The following is a 19,249-nucleotide window of genomic DNA, read 5'->3' as shown; positions in this document are numbered from 1 at the left end:
TTTAAATACTTTGATGAACTTCATGGTAAATACTTGATGGTTTAAAAAAACAACAACAACAAGCTCATAGATACAGAGAACAGGTTAGTCGTTGCCGCAAGCAGTGGGTGAGGGTGGGAGAAATGGATGAAGAAGGGGGTCAAAAGGTACAAACTTCCAATTATAAGGTAGATACATTCTGGAGATGTAATGTTAACAGCAGGGTGACTATAGTTAATAATACTGTACTGTATATTTGGAAGTTGCTAAAAGAGTAGATCTTAAAAGTTCTCATCACAAGAAGAAACTGTTTTGTAACCATGTAAGGGGATGGATGTTAAGTAGACTTATTGTGGTGATCATTTTGCAATGTGTACAATATTGGACCATTATGTTTTACACCTGAAACTAATATGCTATATATCAACTATACCTCAATTTAAAAAAAAAAAGCAATATTTGGTTTTCTAGGCATTCTTCAACAATAATGTTAAATATTTATTTAGTGTTTTTATGTCTCAGGCGCTAGGCTAATTGCTGAGGATAGAGAAGTACACAAGACACAGCCCAGCCCTATGGGACTCATATTTTTGTAAACAGATAAGTTTTTTAAGGACATGAAGGTAAGAATACTGAAACTGAAACATGTATGACCACAGGCCTTAAGTGTTACTCAGTTTTGGCAATAACACGGCCAAAAGCACCTTGATAAAAATGGCAGGAAAACTACTGCTATTGAATACTTTCTGGAACCCTAAGTCTGCAGTTTCGATGTGATTTGTTGGTAACAATGCATGATTTTTAACATCCAGAAGGTTACTAGATGGGCTCACTAGAGAACCCAGCAGTGGTCCTAAAGCACTCTGTCAGCAAGTGTGCAGGATAAAATGCTGTCAGCAACTTAATAGTTTTTGCATATAAGTAAAGAGACTTTTGGCTTCCATGACAGTTTGTGAGGTGTTTTTTTTTTTTTTTAAGTTTTTTTTCACTTTTTGAATCTGCTTTCAACAAAGAAATACCCATGTCCGCTCTGATTACTGCAACGTGAGACACTGAAAACTTGCCTCTCCACTCACGGTACTACAGAAAACTGAGCAATTATTCAATGAATATGGCTCACTAATCTAGATCTGCTTCCACTGCTTTCTCTCAATTTCTCACTCATCTCCGTTTCTTTCTGTTTTATTCATCTATGGGGATCTAAACTTTATTTGTCTTTCTAGCCTCAAAATACATGAAATCACTTGGAAGACAGAGTAGGCACAGAAGTCTCTCTTCTGTTTATGAGAATTAGGGTCCTTTTGAAATAGAAAATAGCTTTGCTTGGCTCCATGAAACATCTTAAGTCACTTCTCATTTATCTTTTCTTATACTCTCTTCCTCCTTCTCCCCAGCAACTATGACATCACATCACTTTCTTCCCCTCCAAAGCCACTCCGAGGACTACCATCAACTCAGGGGCAGGTAAGCTTCCTCACCATTGCCTGCACTGCATCAATGTGGCAAATGGCAGCATTAGCTGGACAAGTCCTACCCTGCAGCAGTGTCTGCCAAACTATGAGTCGCGATCCATTTTCCAAACAGAGAAGTTAATTTAGTGGGTTGAGACCCACATTTAAAAACTAAATCAACGGAAAAATAAACTGAACAGAATGGAAAATCATACTTATTTTGAAACTTTGGTTTATGTTGTGTGTGTATAAATACACATATGTGTATGTGTGCTGGAACTCAATGAAAGTACACTTCTTACATTCCTACAGGTCATGGTGGTAAGTTTGGAAGCCACTAAACTACAATACTCAGTTCTAGGCCTGCATCTATATCTGATGTAATACTTCAGATATTTTAGAGATTTAAAATATGGATGTTAAATAATTTCCTTTAGTAAAAAGTGTTGATCTAATGAACCACACATTTTCTAAAACATCATCAGTCAGTGAACAAATCAGTTTTCCTAGTTTTCTCAGTATTTCCTAAGAGACCCCAAATAAATACTTTATCTTTAAATTTAATTTACCCTAAAAATTAAAATTGACACATTATTAGGCATTTCAAAGATATTTTTAAGTAACAAATAACAATCCAAGCTCAATATACCTAAAAAGGAAAAGTATTCTACTTTTTTTAATTTAAAAAAGTCTGAGGGAATGGTTTGATGGATTTTCAAATATTTCAAAAATGAAGAGATCACTATTTCTTTGCACTAACGGAACACGTATATGAATACAAACACCAATTTTACACCAATTTTATATTTCCTGGGCTGTAAAGAGACTTAAAAATTGAAGCTCAGAAAGCCTAGAGTATGAGACTGTGACTAATGGCACCCAGTCCCTCAGCAGGGATGGAACCAAGTTCTGAGGCAGAGAATAACCCAGCTGTACTGACTATAAAATAACTGCCTCAGAATAACCGTTATATTCCTTACATTTCACATATGGCTGCTGCATGGAATTCATAGTTAAAATACAAAAGACATTCAGCCATTCCGCAGTGTCAAAGTGAAAACTGTATGTGACTCAGCCTCACAGCTTCACACACTTCTTGGGCTGTCTGAACTGCAAGAGGCAACTAATACCAAGCCCGGTGGAGAGGGACAGCCCTGTGGCTCTGAGACTTTCCATAACAATCCTTGAGTTGATTAAAAGTGATGTTGACAAGCTTCAATCCTTCTTGGTTTTATGGATTATGGCTGGTAAGTGGAGCCTCCAGGACTAGAACCCTATGAGAATAGCACTGAGATTTTTACTGCACCGTAAAATGCTTTAGAAAACAACACAGAATAATAGGTATAAAATGTAAACTATTGGGACTTCCCTGGTGGCTCAGTGGTTAAGAATCCGCCTGCCAATGCAGGGGACACGGGTTCGATCACTGGTCCGGGAAGATCCCACATGCCGTGGAGCAACTAAGCCCACACGCCACAACTACTGAGCCTGCGCTCTAGAGCCCGCGAGCCACAACTACTGAGCCCACGCGCCACAACTACTGAAGCCCACGTGCCTAGAGCCCGCGCTCCGCAACAAGAGAAGCCACCACAATGAGAAGCCCTCGCACCACAATGAAGAGTAGCCCCCGCTCTCCCCAACTAGAGACAGCCCACGCGCAGCAACGAAGACCCAACGCAGCCAAAAATAAATAAATTTTAAAATAAATAAAATGTAAACTATTATTTAAACTTGACCATGTCTATAAAACTAAACTATGAACAATAGAATTATATACGCACTGAATTAAGATAAAGGTATTATGCAAAGATATACAGAAATAACCACCCCTCTACCCCAAAAAAGCTTCTGACAACTTGAAAGCATACAAATAAGAATTAAGTAAAATTTTACTTTTTTCAAAACTTCCTTTTAAATTTCAAAGACTACATATAAAGATATAATGAAACATATCTCTTACTTAAGAAAACCCTAAGTCACACACAGCCCAGTACATCTAGAAACTTATCTTAATCTCAATAAAGTTGAAAGAAGTTAGTCTTGGATGAGGGTGAAATCTACTTCATTTACAGCACTAAACAATAGCTGTGGATATGTGAGGCAATCTTTTCTTACTCTGTATTACAACTCATTATAAAATGATCAGTGTTGGGCTTCCCTGGTAGCACAGTGGTTGAGAGTCCGCCTGCCGATGCAGGGGACGCGGGTTCGTGCCCCGGTCCAGGAGGATCCCAAGTGCTGTGGAGCGGCTGGGCCCGTGAGCCATGGCCGCTGGGCCTGCGCGTCCAGAGCCTGTGCTCCGCAACAGGAGAGGCCACAGCAGTGAGAGGCCCGTGTACCGCAAAAAAAAAAAAAAAAAAAAAAAAAAGGATCAGTGTTTTATTTAGTTTATCATATTTTAGTTTAAAATAAGAAAATAATCATGTATGTTTAAAATCAAGTTCTTCAGATGACAAATTTCCCATGAAAACTTATTCTGATGACTTTCAGAAGATGTTAAGAGATATAAAAGGTAAAGTTGGGATAACTTCCTCGAAAAATAATGAAACCTGAAACTAGCATGAAGATGTACTGGTCTAAGACTGTAATGAAGTCCCATGTTTGTACACACTGGTATCTTTACCTAGGGCTTGGACAGAAAACTAAAACTAAAAGATTAATCATGGGAGAGGGAGGGAGGGAGAGACAGAGAGAGAGAGAGAAAGAGTGGTTGTAACAATTCATGTTATATGCTAATAGTACATACATCTATTGTCACGCTATAGCAAATTTTCTGAACTCATTTAACACTAGCCCAAATATCCACCATCCTTTTTGTGTTTTCCTTTTTCTCTTTCTGATCTTTATAAATTGGAGTTCCTTTTTAGAAATACAAATGTAAAATGCCACTTTAACAAATGTAGCCTCTAGCACCAAGCCACTCACACTTAGTCCTGTGATGTTAATAAATGAGAATTCCTTTTCCTAAATATTCAAATGAACAATTTTCTATCTTGATTTATTAAAAAAAAAAAAATTCAACCAATACTCTCTTAAGAAAGCAAAACAGTTTCCATTTATTAAAGGTCATATCTGATATCTATGCCACACAATACAGTATCATTACATTTAGTTGAACAGCAAACGAATACTGGTATTTCATGTCCAGAAGAAGTCAGATGCAAGGCAAGGGGCAGGGAATGAACCTTAAATTTCTAGCCTGATCTCAAGCATTTAAACTATGATTTTTAAAAATTGTTTTCCAATTAACTTACAAGCATTCTAATTAGGTAGGGATCTATACAGCATTTTCATAAGAACCACAGGAATTATAGAAGAACTTCAACAATTAATGAGGATAAGAAATCCTTTCACAGTACATGAGAGAAACCTTTCCCATAGCAACATCAAAGGAAAAAGATGGCCTAAAATAATGGACTTTTTTCTATTGAGTTGATTATCTAGGCATAAAGGGTTGACAAAGGATTGACCTCTGTCACTGGGCTTGTTAGAAAGGGCTTGGATAAAGAAAATGATATGTTAATGAATCAGGTGAGTGATGGAGGAATCACCCTCATACATACATACACTTATGTTTTTGAGACAACATGTAACACATACACACACACACACAAATTCTACCCTTCCTTAAATATATCAGATAAGCCTCTCACTTTTTCATTATTTCAGTTATAATACAGAGAAACAGGATTTTCCAAACCAATGGACAGAAAAAAAATTGGGCTTTTAGAAATGTTTCTGCTGAAACTTATTAGAATTCCTGCCTCTACTGGAGAATTTGGTGAACAGGATAGTGAGGGAGGTTTATGAAGAGACTCTTGCCAACTCCACTTGTGTTCCAGGGATGTTAAAAATAGAATTTAAAAAAATGTACCTGAATGCTTGTCATTACTTAGGGAATCAGAAACGTTCAAGAGGGTCCACAACGTAAGACCCTAATGTGGACTTTTGAGAGTGTCTTAAGTTAAATTAAGGAAGGTACTTAAAGAAGTGCTGATGCTATGGTAGCTAAAGAAGGTTTTTCATTTTAAAATGTCAATAATGTGACTAAACCGCCTCAGTATTAAATATTTTATATGTCCTATTCAGGCTCAGTCTATTCTGAAAAATCTTTGTTTTTCAAAGCATAAAAATATGTCATATATGTAGGGGGAAAGGAATTCAAAATCACATCCAACAAATGAATGTGAGAAAAATAATTAACTCATAGAGCCAAGAAACAAATGTGAGGAAAAATCCAATACTAAACCAAAAAAACAAATCAAATTTTACAGGTCTGTCAGAAAACATTAATAAAGTTAAAATAACAAAGGAAAAGGATGACTGCAAACCTTCCTTTTTATTTACTGCCTTGAACATTCATAATACTATTCCACTTTTTACAAGAAAGCCTAGTTGGAATCTGTGCTTCAACCCTCAACTAATATTGCTATAAAAACAATCTTTGACAAAAAATTGAATGCTTTCCCTCTAAGATCAGGAATAAGGCAAGGATGTCTGTTCTCACCATTTCTAATAAACTTTGTACTGTAGGTTTTAGCCAGTGCACTAAAGCAAGAAAAAGCAATAAAAGGTATCAATACCAAGATCAGAAAGGAAAAAGAAAACTGCCTCTTAGTAGATGACATAATCATTTATGTAGAAAATCCTATGAAATCTACAAAAAAGCTACTAGAATTACTAATTGAGTATAGTAAAGTTGTAGGATTTAAAGTCAACACACAAAATTTAATCGTCTTTTTATGTACTAGCAAAACAATCATAAAATGAAATAAAAAATACTTTTAAAATAGCATCACAAATATAAAATATTTACAGATAAATTTACTTTTAAATGTGCAAGACCAACACACTGAAACAATGGAATACTGCTGAGAGACACTAAAGATCTAAATAAATGGAGAAATATGTGGCTTTGATGAATTGTAAGATTCAATACTGTTATGATGTCATTTCTCTTCAAATTGTTCTCCAGATTCAATGTGATCCAAATCAAAATTCCAGCAGGTATTTTTACAGAAATTGACAAGATGATTCTAACATTCACATGGAAATTAAAGGAACCCAGAGTAGTCTAAACAACTCTGAAAAAGAACAAAGTTGCAGGATTTACACTACCTGACTTCATGACTTATTCTAAAGCTACAAAAATCAAGACAGTGTGATACTGGTGGAGGGATAGATACATAGGTCAATGGAACAGAATAAAGAGCTCAGAAATAGATTCACACACATATGGTGAATTGATTTTCAACTAAGATGCAAAGGCACTTCAATGGTGGAAAGGATACCCTTTTTAACGAATGGTTTAGGAACAACTGGATATCCACGGGCCAAAGAAAGGTTGGGGTGTAGGGGGACAACATTCCTCTATGCCTTGAACCTTGCATCATATACAAAAATTAACTCCACTGGACAATAAACTTAAATGTAAAACCTAGAACTATAAAGATTCTAGAAGAATACATAGGAGAATAATCTTTTAGCCTTATGGACTAGGCAAATATTTCTTAGATCAACAGTAAAAGCAAGAACCGTGAAAAAAACTAATAAACTGAACTTCACATTAAGAATTTTAGAACTTCTTATTAAGAACTTAAGAACTTCACATTAAGAACTTCAACATTAAGAATTTTTGCTCTCTGAGGATCCTGTTAAGAGAAATCCCATGTCTGATAAAGGGCTTACATCCAGAAGATATATAAAGAATGCTCAAAACTCAACGGTAATAAAACAAAAAACCCAATTAAAAAATGGCAAGTTTTGAACACACACTTCACTAGAGACGTACAGACGGCAAATAAGTACATGGGAAGATGCTCAACATTATTAGTCATTACAGAAATGCAAATTAAAACTCCAATGAAATACTATATACCTATAAGAATGACTAAACTTAAAAAAACTGACCATACCAAATGTTGATGATGATATGGAGGAACTGGCAATCACCCTGCTCATGGGGAAATAGTTTGGTAGTTTCTTAAAACATACAACTGCCATTTAACTCAGCCATTTTGGTCTTAGGTATTTACCCAAGAGAAATGAAAATATATGTCCATACAGAGACTTGTACACAAATGTTCACAGCAGCTTTATTTATAATAGTCAAAAAGCAGAAACAACCCAAATGTCTCTCAATGTGTGAAAGGATAAAGAAACTGTGCTAAAACCGTATAATGAAATACTACTCAGCAATAAAAAAGAATGAACTACTGAAGTGTAACAACATGGGTGAATCTCAAAATAATAACACTGAACGAAAGAAGCTAAAAGAGAGAGAGAAAGAAATACAGTATGATCCATTTATATAAAATTCTGGAAAGTGCAAATTAATCTATAATGATTAGATCAGTGGTCACCTGGGGACTGAAAAAGAAAAAGGAAAGCAGGATGGGGGAGTTCAAAGGGGCACAAGGAAACTTTTAGGGGTGATGGATATGTTCATTACCTTGACTGTGGTGATGGTTTCACAAGGGTATGTCAAATTGTACAGTTTAAATATGTATATTTTACTGTATGCCTATTATACCTCAATAAAGCTGTCAAAAAATTCTATTGGTAAAAAGGGTAATGTGGCTCTAAATTGTACTCTTCTTAACTAATCACTGAAGTGCAATGGTCAAAATTAACGCTACTAAGGGCAAGATTATTAAACTAATCGATTCACTGAAAAACTGAATTACTTTTCCATCAGAGATATGCAAAAACAAATGAAATTAATAATTCACATTCCCAAATTTTGTGATAGTTATTTGCAGGGTTTTGGTGGGTTCTGGACAAGTGAACTGTATCTAGGGAAAATATACTAGAAAATGAACAACCATACCTTGATTTGCGCAAAGGGTCTTTCATAACCTCCAACATAGAGAAGGCCAACATTCTGAGGAAGTAACCTACAAAGGGAAAAAAAGCATTATTTATAAAATACTCTTCCTTAAATATGAGGTTGTATAATTACCAAAATTTGTATAATAGATCCTAACTATGAAAAAATTAATATCTGTGCAATTATTCTTGTCTTTTTGCACAATGGAATAGTAACCAGCAAAGGAATAATTCTTATACTTCAGAAAATGATGGGTAAATATTGAGAATGGCAACTTAAATGTAAAACAGTCTAATATACTAGTAATTCTAGCAAAATTACTACATAGGGGAGAATTAAAAGAAGCAATGCATATATTTAAAAATCTATAAAAGTTCAATTCAAGAAACACTCACTGTGTGTCTATATTATGCACTATGGAGATAATACAAACCTAAACAGTTCAGTCCCAAAATTTAACAGGAAAACCAGATACACAACCCTAACAAAAGGTGGCCTCTGATAAATGCTATTCTAGAGGTATTTGCCATTGCAAAGTAGTGGAGTGAGAGATACCTTCTATGGAGGGAGCTGGAGAAGCCTGAAGAGGAATTTAGGCTTAACTTTTAAAGGGTTGGTAAGGCAAAGGGAGAAATTTTAAACTATACCCTGAGAATGCAGAAGATTTGAAACCAAAAGTAAAGAAGTCTGGCTGAAGTAAGGGATAAGTTAGTCAGAGATGAAAACCCGAAGAAGGTTTGGAATGGGCCATGAAGAACGTCAAATGTCTTATCTTTATTTCATAAGTAATATTTATTTTTTTGTACAGACAATAAATGCACATGAAAATAAAAATCAAACCATCTAGAGGGTGGAGGTAAAATGGTTACCTTCCCTGCATCATTCCTTCCTTCCTATTTAAAGAGGGCTATCATTCTTGACTACATTGAAACACTGTGAATAAGGAAATACCATCATTAGAACTATGCTTGTGGAGCATGTAGTCATGCTGGGTATGAGAAGGTCATAATTAAATTAATTACTCTACAGTATCTTGTAATCACTGTCACCGGGTGACAGTGTGAGATGGTTGTATGATTACTGAAGGGGAGAATACACCAACCCAAAATACACCACTTTGACATGTGGATTATTTTAAGCTGAAGGCAATCAAGACCTAGGAGACTCAGGAAAACTTTTTACCTCTCTTGTAACTGCCTAAAAGAACTTAGATAGGGGGCCTGGCCCAGAAAGAGAGCTATTACCATAGATAACGTTTTTATCTGAAAGACCAATCTGCATGGCAGGGCAAACTTCTAAATACAAAACATCTTCTTCTCATCATCCTGTGAGTTACCCTCCTCCCCTTTGAAGACCCAGGCCCTTATCCCATTCCTTAGCACAGGATGGCACATAAGCCTCAACTGCTCGACCTACCCTTGAGTCTTGTATCTTTGGGGATCCCGTACATACTAACTTAAATATGTTTTTCTCCTGTTAATCTGTCCTATGTCAATTTAATTATTAGACCAAAGAACCTAGAAGAAAAGAAGGGGAAATTTTTCTACCCCTACTTAACCTTCCACTGACTTGGTCTAGTAAGACTAATAAAGTTCACTGTTAAAGCACCTTAGATTTTATGAAATAAGGTAGATAGATATTCCATCTCCTAGGAACACCTCTGTTCCCTACATTTTTTAAAGACCTATAAAGTACTGAAGGCCACTAAAGGAAAGCTAATAGCTGACAAACACAAAAATAAATTAAACCAATTTAGCAAAAAGCTACAGTACTTAAGTTCGGCATGTGAGTGATACTTACAGTTATGCCTTTTAGCATGTTGTTGAAGGTTACAAACAAGACTAAAGGGATATTTGTTCACTGGATGCAAGTAGAAAGCATAAGAAATATCCCCAAATCTCAACTAGGAAATGGAGAATTTCTTCACCATCATTTGACAAATAAGAAATTAATCAAAGCAACAAAACTTTAAATCTCTCACAAATTGCTAGTATCACAAATTTAATGTTAGTTTTATATAGCAGTGGTAATTTATTTCCTATATAACAAATGATGACAAAAAGCTTCATAAACCTCTTTTAGAAGAATAGTCACTGTTCATACAAATACATGATAGAAAAGGAAGAGAATAAAAGCTGGCTGACATTTAAAAATCAGTATGCCTCTAATTACTATGCATATGCATTTTAGGAAGCTTGCCAATATACTATTCAGTGTGTCCTCCCCTTCCTCCAACTTGCCTATCTAATAACTACCTTCTAAACAAGAAATATCTTAAATATGGTAGTTACACAGCATATATATATTTCGCTTTTTAAATACTGTTCTTTCTCATTCATGTCCATATTATTCCTTACATAAATTACATTACCACCTTCGTTTGAGTGGGTTTTCATAGGTATCATAATTTAAGCGTTTGTTATGTGTAAAATAATTAATACTTTGAGAACATAAATTCCAACTTCTAAGATGGAACATTTCCTAAAATGCTTTTACCTTTCAAAAATTATTATGCCAAATTGTATACATAATTATTGTCAAACAATAGGCACCATTTTATTATGACAGGGTATTTGTATATAATATAGCATTCACACATTTTAAATCCCCAGGGTAAAGGCATTAATTCACATTTACAGATGCATTATAAATATATGTTAAAATAAAAAGCATATGTTAAAATAAAAACCATGATGCATTTAGTACCAGATAATTGTTTTGTCCTTCTATTAGGTGAACATTAATATAACATTTATACAAATGCTAATAACTTCCAAAAAATTTGCTTGTAACTAAATGCTTCTATGGCTACCAAAGAAATTTTTAGAGTAAGAAGGCATTGCTGAGAAAAAGCTAAGAGAATTCAGCACCACTAAACCAGCGTTACAACAACTGCTAAAGGAACTTCTCTAGGCAGGAAACACAAGAGAAGGAAAAGACCTACAAAAACAAATCCAAAACAATTAAGTAAATGGTAATAGGAACATACATATCGATAACTACCTTAAATGTAAATGGATTAAATACTCCAACCAAAAGACATAGACTGGCTGAATGGATACAAAAACAAGACACGTATATATGCTGTCTACAAGAGACCCACGTCAGACGTAGGGACACATACAGACTGAAGGTGAGGGAATGGAAAAAGATATTCCATGCAAATGGAAACCAAAAGAAAGCTGGAGTAGCAATTCTCATATCAGACAAAATAGACTTTAAAACAAAGACTTTACAAGAGACAAAGAAGGACACTACATAATGATCAAGGGATCAATCCAAGAAGAAGATATAAGGATTGTAAATATTTATGCACCAAACATAGGAGCACCTCAATACTTAAGGCAAATGCTAACAGCCATAAAAGAGGAGATCCACAGTAACACAATCATAGTAGGGGACTTTAACACCCCACTTTCACCAATGGACAGATCATCCAAAATGAAATAAATAAGGAAACACAAGCTTTAAATGATACATTAAACAAGATGGACTTAATTGATATTTATAGGACATTCCATCCAAAAACAACAGAATACACATTTTTCTCAAGTGCTCATGGAACATTCTCCAGGATAGATCATATCTTGGGTTACAAATCTAGCCTTGGTAAATTTAAGAAAATAGAAATCGTATCAAGTATCTTTTCGACCACAACGCTATGAGACTAGATATCAATTACAGGAAAAGATCTGTAAAAAATACAAACACGTGGAGGCTAAACAATACACTACTTAATGACGAAGTGATCACTGAAGAAATCAAAGAGGAAATAAAAAAATACCTATAAACAAATGACAATGGAGACACGACGACCCAAAACGTATGGGATGCAGCGAAAGCAGTTCTAAGAGGGAAGTTTATAGCAGTACAATCCTATCTCAAGAAACAAGAAACATCTCAAACAAACAATCTAACCTTACATTTAAAGGTATTGGAGAAACAAGAACAAAAAAACCCCAAAGTTAGCAGAAGGAAAGAAATCATAAAGATCAGATCAGAAATAAATGAAGAAAACAATAGCAAAGATCAATAAAACTAAAAGCTGGTTCTTTGAGAAGATAAACAAAATTGATAAACCATTAGCCAGACTCATCAAGAAAAAAAGGGAGAAGACTCAAATCAACAGAATTAGGAAAGAAAAAGGAGAAGAAACAACTGACACTGCAGAAATACAAAGGATCATGAGAGACTACTACAAGCAACCATATGCCAATACAATGCACAACCTGGAAGAAAATGGACAAATTCTTGGGAAATCACAACCTTCCAAGACTGAACCAGGAAGAGATAGAAAATATAAACAGACCAGTCACAAGCCCTGAAATTTAGACTGTAATAAAAAAATCTTCCAACAAACAAAAGCCCAGGACCAGAAGGATTCACAGGTGAATTCTATCAAACATTTAGAGAAGAGCTAACATCCATCCATCTCAAACTCTTCCAAAAAATTGCAGAGGAAGGAGCACGACCAAACTCATTCTATGAGGCCACCATCACCCTCATACCAAAACCAGACAAAGATGTCACAAAGAAAGAAAACTACAGGCCAATATCACTGATGAACATAGACACAAAAATCCTCAACAAAATACTAGCAAACAGAATCCAACAGCACATTAAAAGGATCATACACCATGATCAAGTGGGGTTTATCCCAGGAATGCAAGGATTCTTCAATATATGCCAATCCATCAACGTGATAAACCATATTAACAAACTGAAGGAGAAAAACCATATGATCATCTCAATAGATACAGAAAAAGCTTTTTACAAATTCAACACCATTTATGATAAAAACCCTCCAGAAAGTGGGCATAGAGGGAACTTACCTTAACATAATAAAGGCCATATATGACAAACCCACAGCCAACATCATTCTCAATGGTGAAAAACTGAAAGATCAGGAACAAGACAAGGATGTCCACTCTCATCACTATTATTCAACATAGTTTTGGAAGTCCTAGCCACAGCAATCAGAGAAGAAAACGAAATAAAAAGAATCCAAATAGGAAAAGAAGAAGTAAAGCTGTCACTGTTTGCAGATGACATGATACTATACATAGAGAATCTTAAAGATGCTACCAGAAAACTACTAGAGCTAATCAATGAATTTGGTAAAGTAGCAGGATACAAAATTAATGCACAGAAATCTCTTGCATTCCTATACACTAATGATGAAAAACCTGAAAGAGAAATTAAGGAAACACTCCCATTTACCACTACAACAAAAAGAATAAAACACCTAGGAATAAACCTACCTAAGGAGACAAAAGACCTATATGCAGAAAACTATGAGAAACTGATGAAAGAAATTTAAGATGATACAAACAGATGGAGAGATATACCATGTTCTTGGATTGGAAGAATCAACACTGTGAAAATAACTATACTACCCAAAGCAATCTACAGATTCATCGCAATCCCTATCAAACTACCAATGGCATTTTTCACAGAACTAGGACAAAAAATTTCACAATTTGTATGGAAACACAAAAGACCCCGAATAGCCAAAGCAGTCTTGAGTGAAAAAAATGAAGCTAGAGGAATCAGGCTCCCAGACTTCAGACTATACTACAAAGCAGCAGTATGGTACTGGCACAAAAACAAAAATATAGATCAATGGAACAGGATAGGAAGCCCAGAGATAAACTCACGCACATATGGTTACCTGATTTTTGATAAAGGAGGCAAGAATATACAATGGAGAAAAGACAGCCTCTTCAATAAGTGGTGCTGGGAAAACTGGACAGCTACATGTAAAAGAATGAAATTAGAACACTCCCTAACACCATACACAAAAATAAACTCAAAATGGATTAAAGACCTAAATGTAAGGCCAGACACTATAAAACTCTTAGAGGAAAACACAGGCAGAACACTCTATGTCTTAAATCACAGCAAGATCCTTTTTGACCCACCTCCTAGAGAAATGGAAATAAAAACAAACAAATGGAACCTAACGAAACTTCAAAGCTTTTGCACAGCAAAGGAAACCATAAACAAGACAAAAAGACAACCCTCAGAATGGGAGAAAATATTTTCAAATGAAGCAACTGACAAAGGATTAATCTCCAAAATTTATACGCAGCCCAAGCAGCTCAATACAAAAAAAACAAACAACCCAATCCAAAAATGGGCAGAAGACCTAAATAGACATTTCTCCAAAAAAGATATACAGATTGCCAACAAACACATGAAAGAATGCTCAACATCACTCATCATTAGAGAAATGCAAATCAAAACTAAACTACAATGAGTTATCACCTCATACCAGTCAGAATGGCCATCATCAAAAAATCTACAAACAATAAATGTTGGAGAGGTTGTGGAGAAAAGGGAACCCTCTTGCACTGTTTGTGGGAATGTAAATTGATACAGCCACTATGGAGAACAGTATGGAGGTTCCTTAAAAATCTAAACATAGAACTACCATTCGACCCAGCAATCCCACTACTGGGCATATACCCTGAGAAAACCATAATTCAAAAAGAGCCATGTACCACAATGTTCATTGCAGCACTATTTACAATTGCCAGGACATGCAAGCAACCTAACTGTCCACCAACAGATGAATGGATAAAGAAGATGTGGCACATATATACAATGGAATATTACTCAGCCATAAAAAGAAATGAAATTGAGTTATTTGTAGTGAGGTGGATGGACCTAGAGTCTGTCATACAGAGTGAAGTAAGTCAGAAAGAGTAAAACAAATACCGTATGTTAATATATATATATGGAATCTAAAAAAAAAAGGTTGTGAAGAACCTAGGGGCAGGACAGGAATAAAGAGGCAGACATAGAGAATGGACTTGAGGACACGGGGAGGGGGGACGGGTAAGCTGGGACGAAGTGAGAGGGTGGCATGGACTTATATACACTACCAAATGTAAAACAGATAGCTAGTGGGAAGCAGCCGCATAGCACAGGGAGATCAGCTCGGTGCTTTGTGACCACCTAGAGGGGTGGCATAGGGAGGGTGGGAGGGAGACGCAAGAGGGAGGAGATATGGGGATATATGTATACCTATAGTTGATTCACTTTGTTATACAGCAGAAGCTAACACAACATTGTAAAGCAATTATACTCCAATAAAGATATTAGAAAAAAAATGGCGGCATTGCTGGAAAAGAAAAAAAAGAAAGGAAATCTATTAGAGCTTTCGACAAAAGTAAAGATAGGCAAACCTAATGTTCATTTTGCTTCAATTTCCCAAATACAAATATTAACAAATATCTATTCTGGAAAGAAAGCTGCAAAATTATTTCCAGAAAATTTTCTCACATAAAGTAAAATTAAAACTTGGCAGGTAATAGAAAGATTAATTAAAAGAACCTCATTCACCATCATTCACTGACGATATATCAGGCTTACAAAAATTGCTTTAAAAGGAAACTGAGTGTATAATTATTTCAAATTAAAAGTTAAAAAAAGGCAAAGGGGATCTTTCTAAAAATAAGCTACATAACTCAAAATTAACTGTTCGGTCTACAAGCCCTAATTACATTACCCACTAACTGATACACTTTTCAACTGCAAAAATACTCTGAAAAAACTTTCAGTATCATGAATACTGACTGACAAATAAAATCCCACTTTGAAGCCAACGAGCAAATTCTCCAAAGAGCAGACTACATCCAGTATATTTCATACTAGAAAAAAAGAGAAAGTAAATGCATCTAATATGGGATCACTAGGGCCCTTCTGAATTTGAGAAAATGCACATTACTGAGAAGGCCTACATTATTCTTTGAGACTTCTAGTAGAATGTAGCTAAAAGCAGCATATGCCATTAGCCCCAGATGAAACTTGAATTAGCAAATGAGTGTTTATTATTATCCTTACAGACTTTTTACAGCCTACACTTTTCTGATTTGCTTTCTAAACCCTGGTATAGGAGTAACAAAATGCTCTAGACTTTCATGAAAAAAATGAAAAACCACCACCACCACCAAACAATCGGATGGTTAAATGAAGAATCTGTGTGCCGGTAGAAATAAATACATTCCTAGCTCTGACAACTGAGAGGGTCTGTAATGACACCCAGCAGTAACAACCGTGCAGAGGACCTAGATCCGTGTTTCCAACCATCAATCTTCACCAGTTAAAAAACAAAAACAGGGCTTCCCTGGTGGCGCAGTGGTTGAGAGTCCGCCTGCCGATGCAGGGGACGCGGGTTCGTGCCCCGGTCCGGGAAGATCCCACATGCCGCGGAGCGGCTGGGCCTGTGAGCCATGGCCGCTGAGCCTGCGCGTCCGGAGCCTGTGCTCTGCAACAGGAGAGGCCATCCGCAACGGGAAAGGCCACAGCAGTGAGAGGCCCGCGTACCGCAAAAAAAAAAAACCCAAAAAACAAAAACACCTGGGCTCTTTGGAGAAAGGGCTGATTTCTGGACTGAGGGGGGAAAAGTATAAGAAGAGCCTGGAACATCTTGTGGTACTGGGAAGTAAGGAGATAATGGAAAAGTGATGAGAGCATGCCAAAAAGACACAGATGTTGAACTGAAGGCGTTCCCAAGGACCGAAGCCAAAACAGCAAAATAAAATCATAGTGCTGGATTATAACCCATGGAGTAAAATATTCCTAAATCCTTAATAATATAAGTAAGTATATGAGGAAGAGGGGACAGTGGTTCTTTCCATTTCAATCCCTATTAATGCACTGAAAAAGAATGAAGGAGAAACAGTCAACATGGCGGCGGCGGCCGCAGCAGCACCCAGGGCCTTGGGTATCTTGCAGGCCGGCCGCGCTCGCTTGGTGGCCGCTTGCTGTGCGCGGCTCGGCCCTGGGTGGAGGCTGTCCGGCTCCTGGACGGTCCCGCGGGTCGACCCGGCGACCTGGGCTGGGGGCTGGACACCCACGGCCGGGGGTGCGGCCTGGCGGAGGGGCTACAGCTCTGAGGTGAAGACGGAGGACGAGCTGCGGATGCGGTATCTGGAGGAGGAGAACCGAGGCACTGTGGTGCTTGGAATAAACAGAGCTTATGCCAAAAATTCATTGAGTACAAATCTTATAAAAATGCTTTCAAAAGCTGTGGATGCTTTAAAATCTGATAAGAAAGTACGGACCATCATAGTAAGAAGTGAAGTCCCAGGGATATTCTGTGCTGGTGCTGACCTTAAGGAAAGAGTCAAAATGAATTCCAGTGAAGTTGGTCCTTTTGTTTCCAAAATAAGAGCAGTGATTAATGAAATCGCTAATCTTCCAGTGCCAACCACTGCAGCAATAGATGGACTCGCTTTAGGTGGTGGACTTCAACTGGCTTTAGCATGTGATATAAGTGTAGCAGCTTCTTCTGCAAAAATGGGCCTGGTTGAAACAAAGTTGGCGATTATTCCTGGTGGAGGGGGCACGCAGCGACTGCCACATGCCATTGGGATGTCCCTGGCCAAAGAGCTCATCTTCTCTGCACGTGTGCTCGATGGCCAAGCAGCCAAAGCAGTGGGCTTGATCAGCCATGTTCTGGAACAGAACCAGGAGGGGGATGCTGCCTATAGAAAGGCCTTGGACCTAGCAAGAGAGTTTTTACCTCAGGGACCTGTTGCAATGAGAGTGGCAAAATTAGGAATTAAGCAAGGGATGGAGGTCGATTTAGTAACAGGATTAGCCATAGAAGAAGCTTGTTATGCTCAGACTATTCCAACGAAAGACAGACTTGAAGGTCTTCTTGCTTTTAAAGAGAAAAGGACCCCTCGTTATAAAGGAGAGTAGAAGAAAGAGAAATCTTTAAAACGCCAGTGTAATAAATATACTTCTGGAAGTATCTTTCAGATTCACATATGCCTCAGCATCTGGAATCCCAGCGACCAAAGTGAAGAGCGAGTTATCCATATACTGAATTAAGTATCTGGAGTGGACCCCTATGTGTACTTGTTCAAATGTGTATCGTCATTTTCATTCAGATTTATAAAGCTAATAATGTATACTGTCAAAAACGCCAATTCAAAATTAGGTATACATTTTTAAATACCTCCTGCATACGAGGCTTTCTGTTCTTAAATTTTTTAATGTGAATAATTTATATATTGCACACGCTAGTAAAAAATATTGATTGTATGTCTCCTGTGCTACAGTATGAAAATAAAATTATTTCCATGTACCAAAAAAAAAAGAATGAAGGAAACTGAAATTCACCATATTTGAAATATTTGCCTAATTGAAATTGAAAAACACCACAGTAACGATTGTTGCAGGCAAAAACGACTGAAAAATACTAAAACTACAAGAGGAAGGTAGGATGAGAAACCTGACATCTGCCTAGTCTCAAAATTTCAACCCAGAAAACACTTACTAATCATAAACATAGCAACTTTAAAATCCAGCAGACTCACTTAACCAAATAATCAAAATTACCAACATGAGCTTCCACCCCCAACATAATGCACCTAGAAGAGCACACTGTTGCTTTCGTGTGAATCTCTCTCCTTTGGTGGGAGAGAGAAATTTGTGAATGAGAAATAGCATACTGGAGGCATCTAGGGTGCTGGCAATATGATTTTTTTTTTGTTCTGAGTAGTAGTTAAATGTATGTTGGTTCCATGAAATTTCAGTAAGCTGTACATTTATGTTTTATGTACTTTTCTGTATGTATACTTCATACTATAAAAGGTCTTAATATAAAAAGTCCAAAGAAAAAAACCAACATAAGCAATCAGTGAGAGAGTAAGAGTGACTCCTAAATGAGGGATACAATATTAATTGGTATATTAACATATTTTAATATTCCTGTAAAAATAGATGAGTATTTTAAGAGATGAGCTTCTAGGAATCCACAAGTCACTCATCCTCTTCTTAGTACTAGAGCTACAAATTCTATGGCATAAATATAATATGAGCACATTTCTGATATAGCCATTCAAATATAATAATGGCACATTTGTTAAAAGATTAATAAATAAAATAAATGAATAAAACTTTCATTTCCTGTATTGGGAAATTCTGAAACTTATTTTATTTTTTCCCTATATTTTTGTTGTACAAGTTCCCC

General features: G+C 36.5%; 2 protein-coding genes across 8 annotated transcripts in view; one reads left to right on the top strand and one right to left on the bottom strand.

Annotated features, from left to right (window-relative positions):
- RNGTT (RNA guanylyltransferase and 5'-phosphatase) overlaps positions 1-19,249 on the bottom strand; it is a 246,728-nt gene that overhangs the window by 73,099 nt on the left and 154,380 nt on the right. For all 7 annotated transcript variants that reach the window (XR_004480632.2, XM_033418832.2, XM_004264827.4 and 4 more), the window contains one exon: positions 8,260-8,326. Coding sequence is in view for 6 of the 7 variants with exons in the window: in XM_033418832.2 (XP_033274723.1) it covers positions 8,260-8,326 (67 nt within the window). In the remaining variant the exon portion in view is untranslated. The remainder of the gene's footprint in view (positions 1-8,259; positions 8,327-19,249) is intronic.
- Positions 16,880-18,376, top strand: LOC101288536 (methylglutaconyl-CoA hydratase, mitochondrial-like). Its single transcript, XM_004264828.4, has one exon. It carries the CDS (start codon positions 16,954-16,956, stop codon positions 17,971-17,973), a length of 1,020 nt encoding a protein of 339 aa, XP_004264876.2. The 5' UTR covers positions 16,880-16,953; the 3' UTR covers positions 17,974-18,376.

This window comes from Orcinus orca, chromosome 12 (genome assembly GCF_937001465.1).
Source record: "Orcinus orca chromosome 12, mOrcOrc1.1, whole genome shotgun sequence".
NCBI classification, from domain to species: Eukaryota; Metazoa; Chordata; class Mammalia; order Artiodactyla; family Delphinidae; genus Orcinus; species Orcinus orca.
This window is presented reverse-complemented; position numbering and strand designations above follow the sequence as displayed.

Coding starts and splice junctions, on each gene's coding strand:
- LOC101288536 (XM_004264828.4), top strand. CDS start 16,954: ATGGCGGCGGCGGCCGCAGCAGCACCCAGGGCCTTGGGTATCTTGCAG.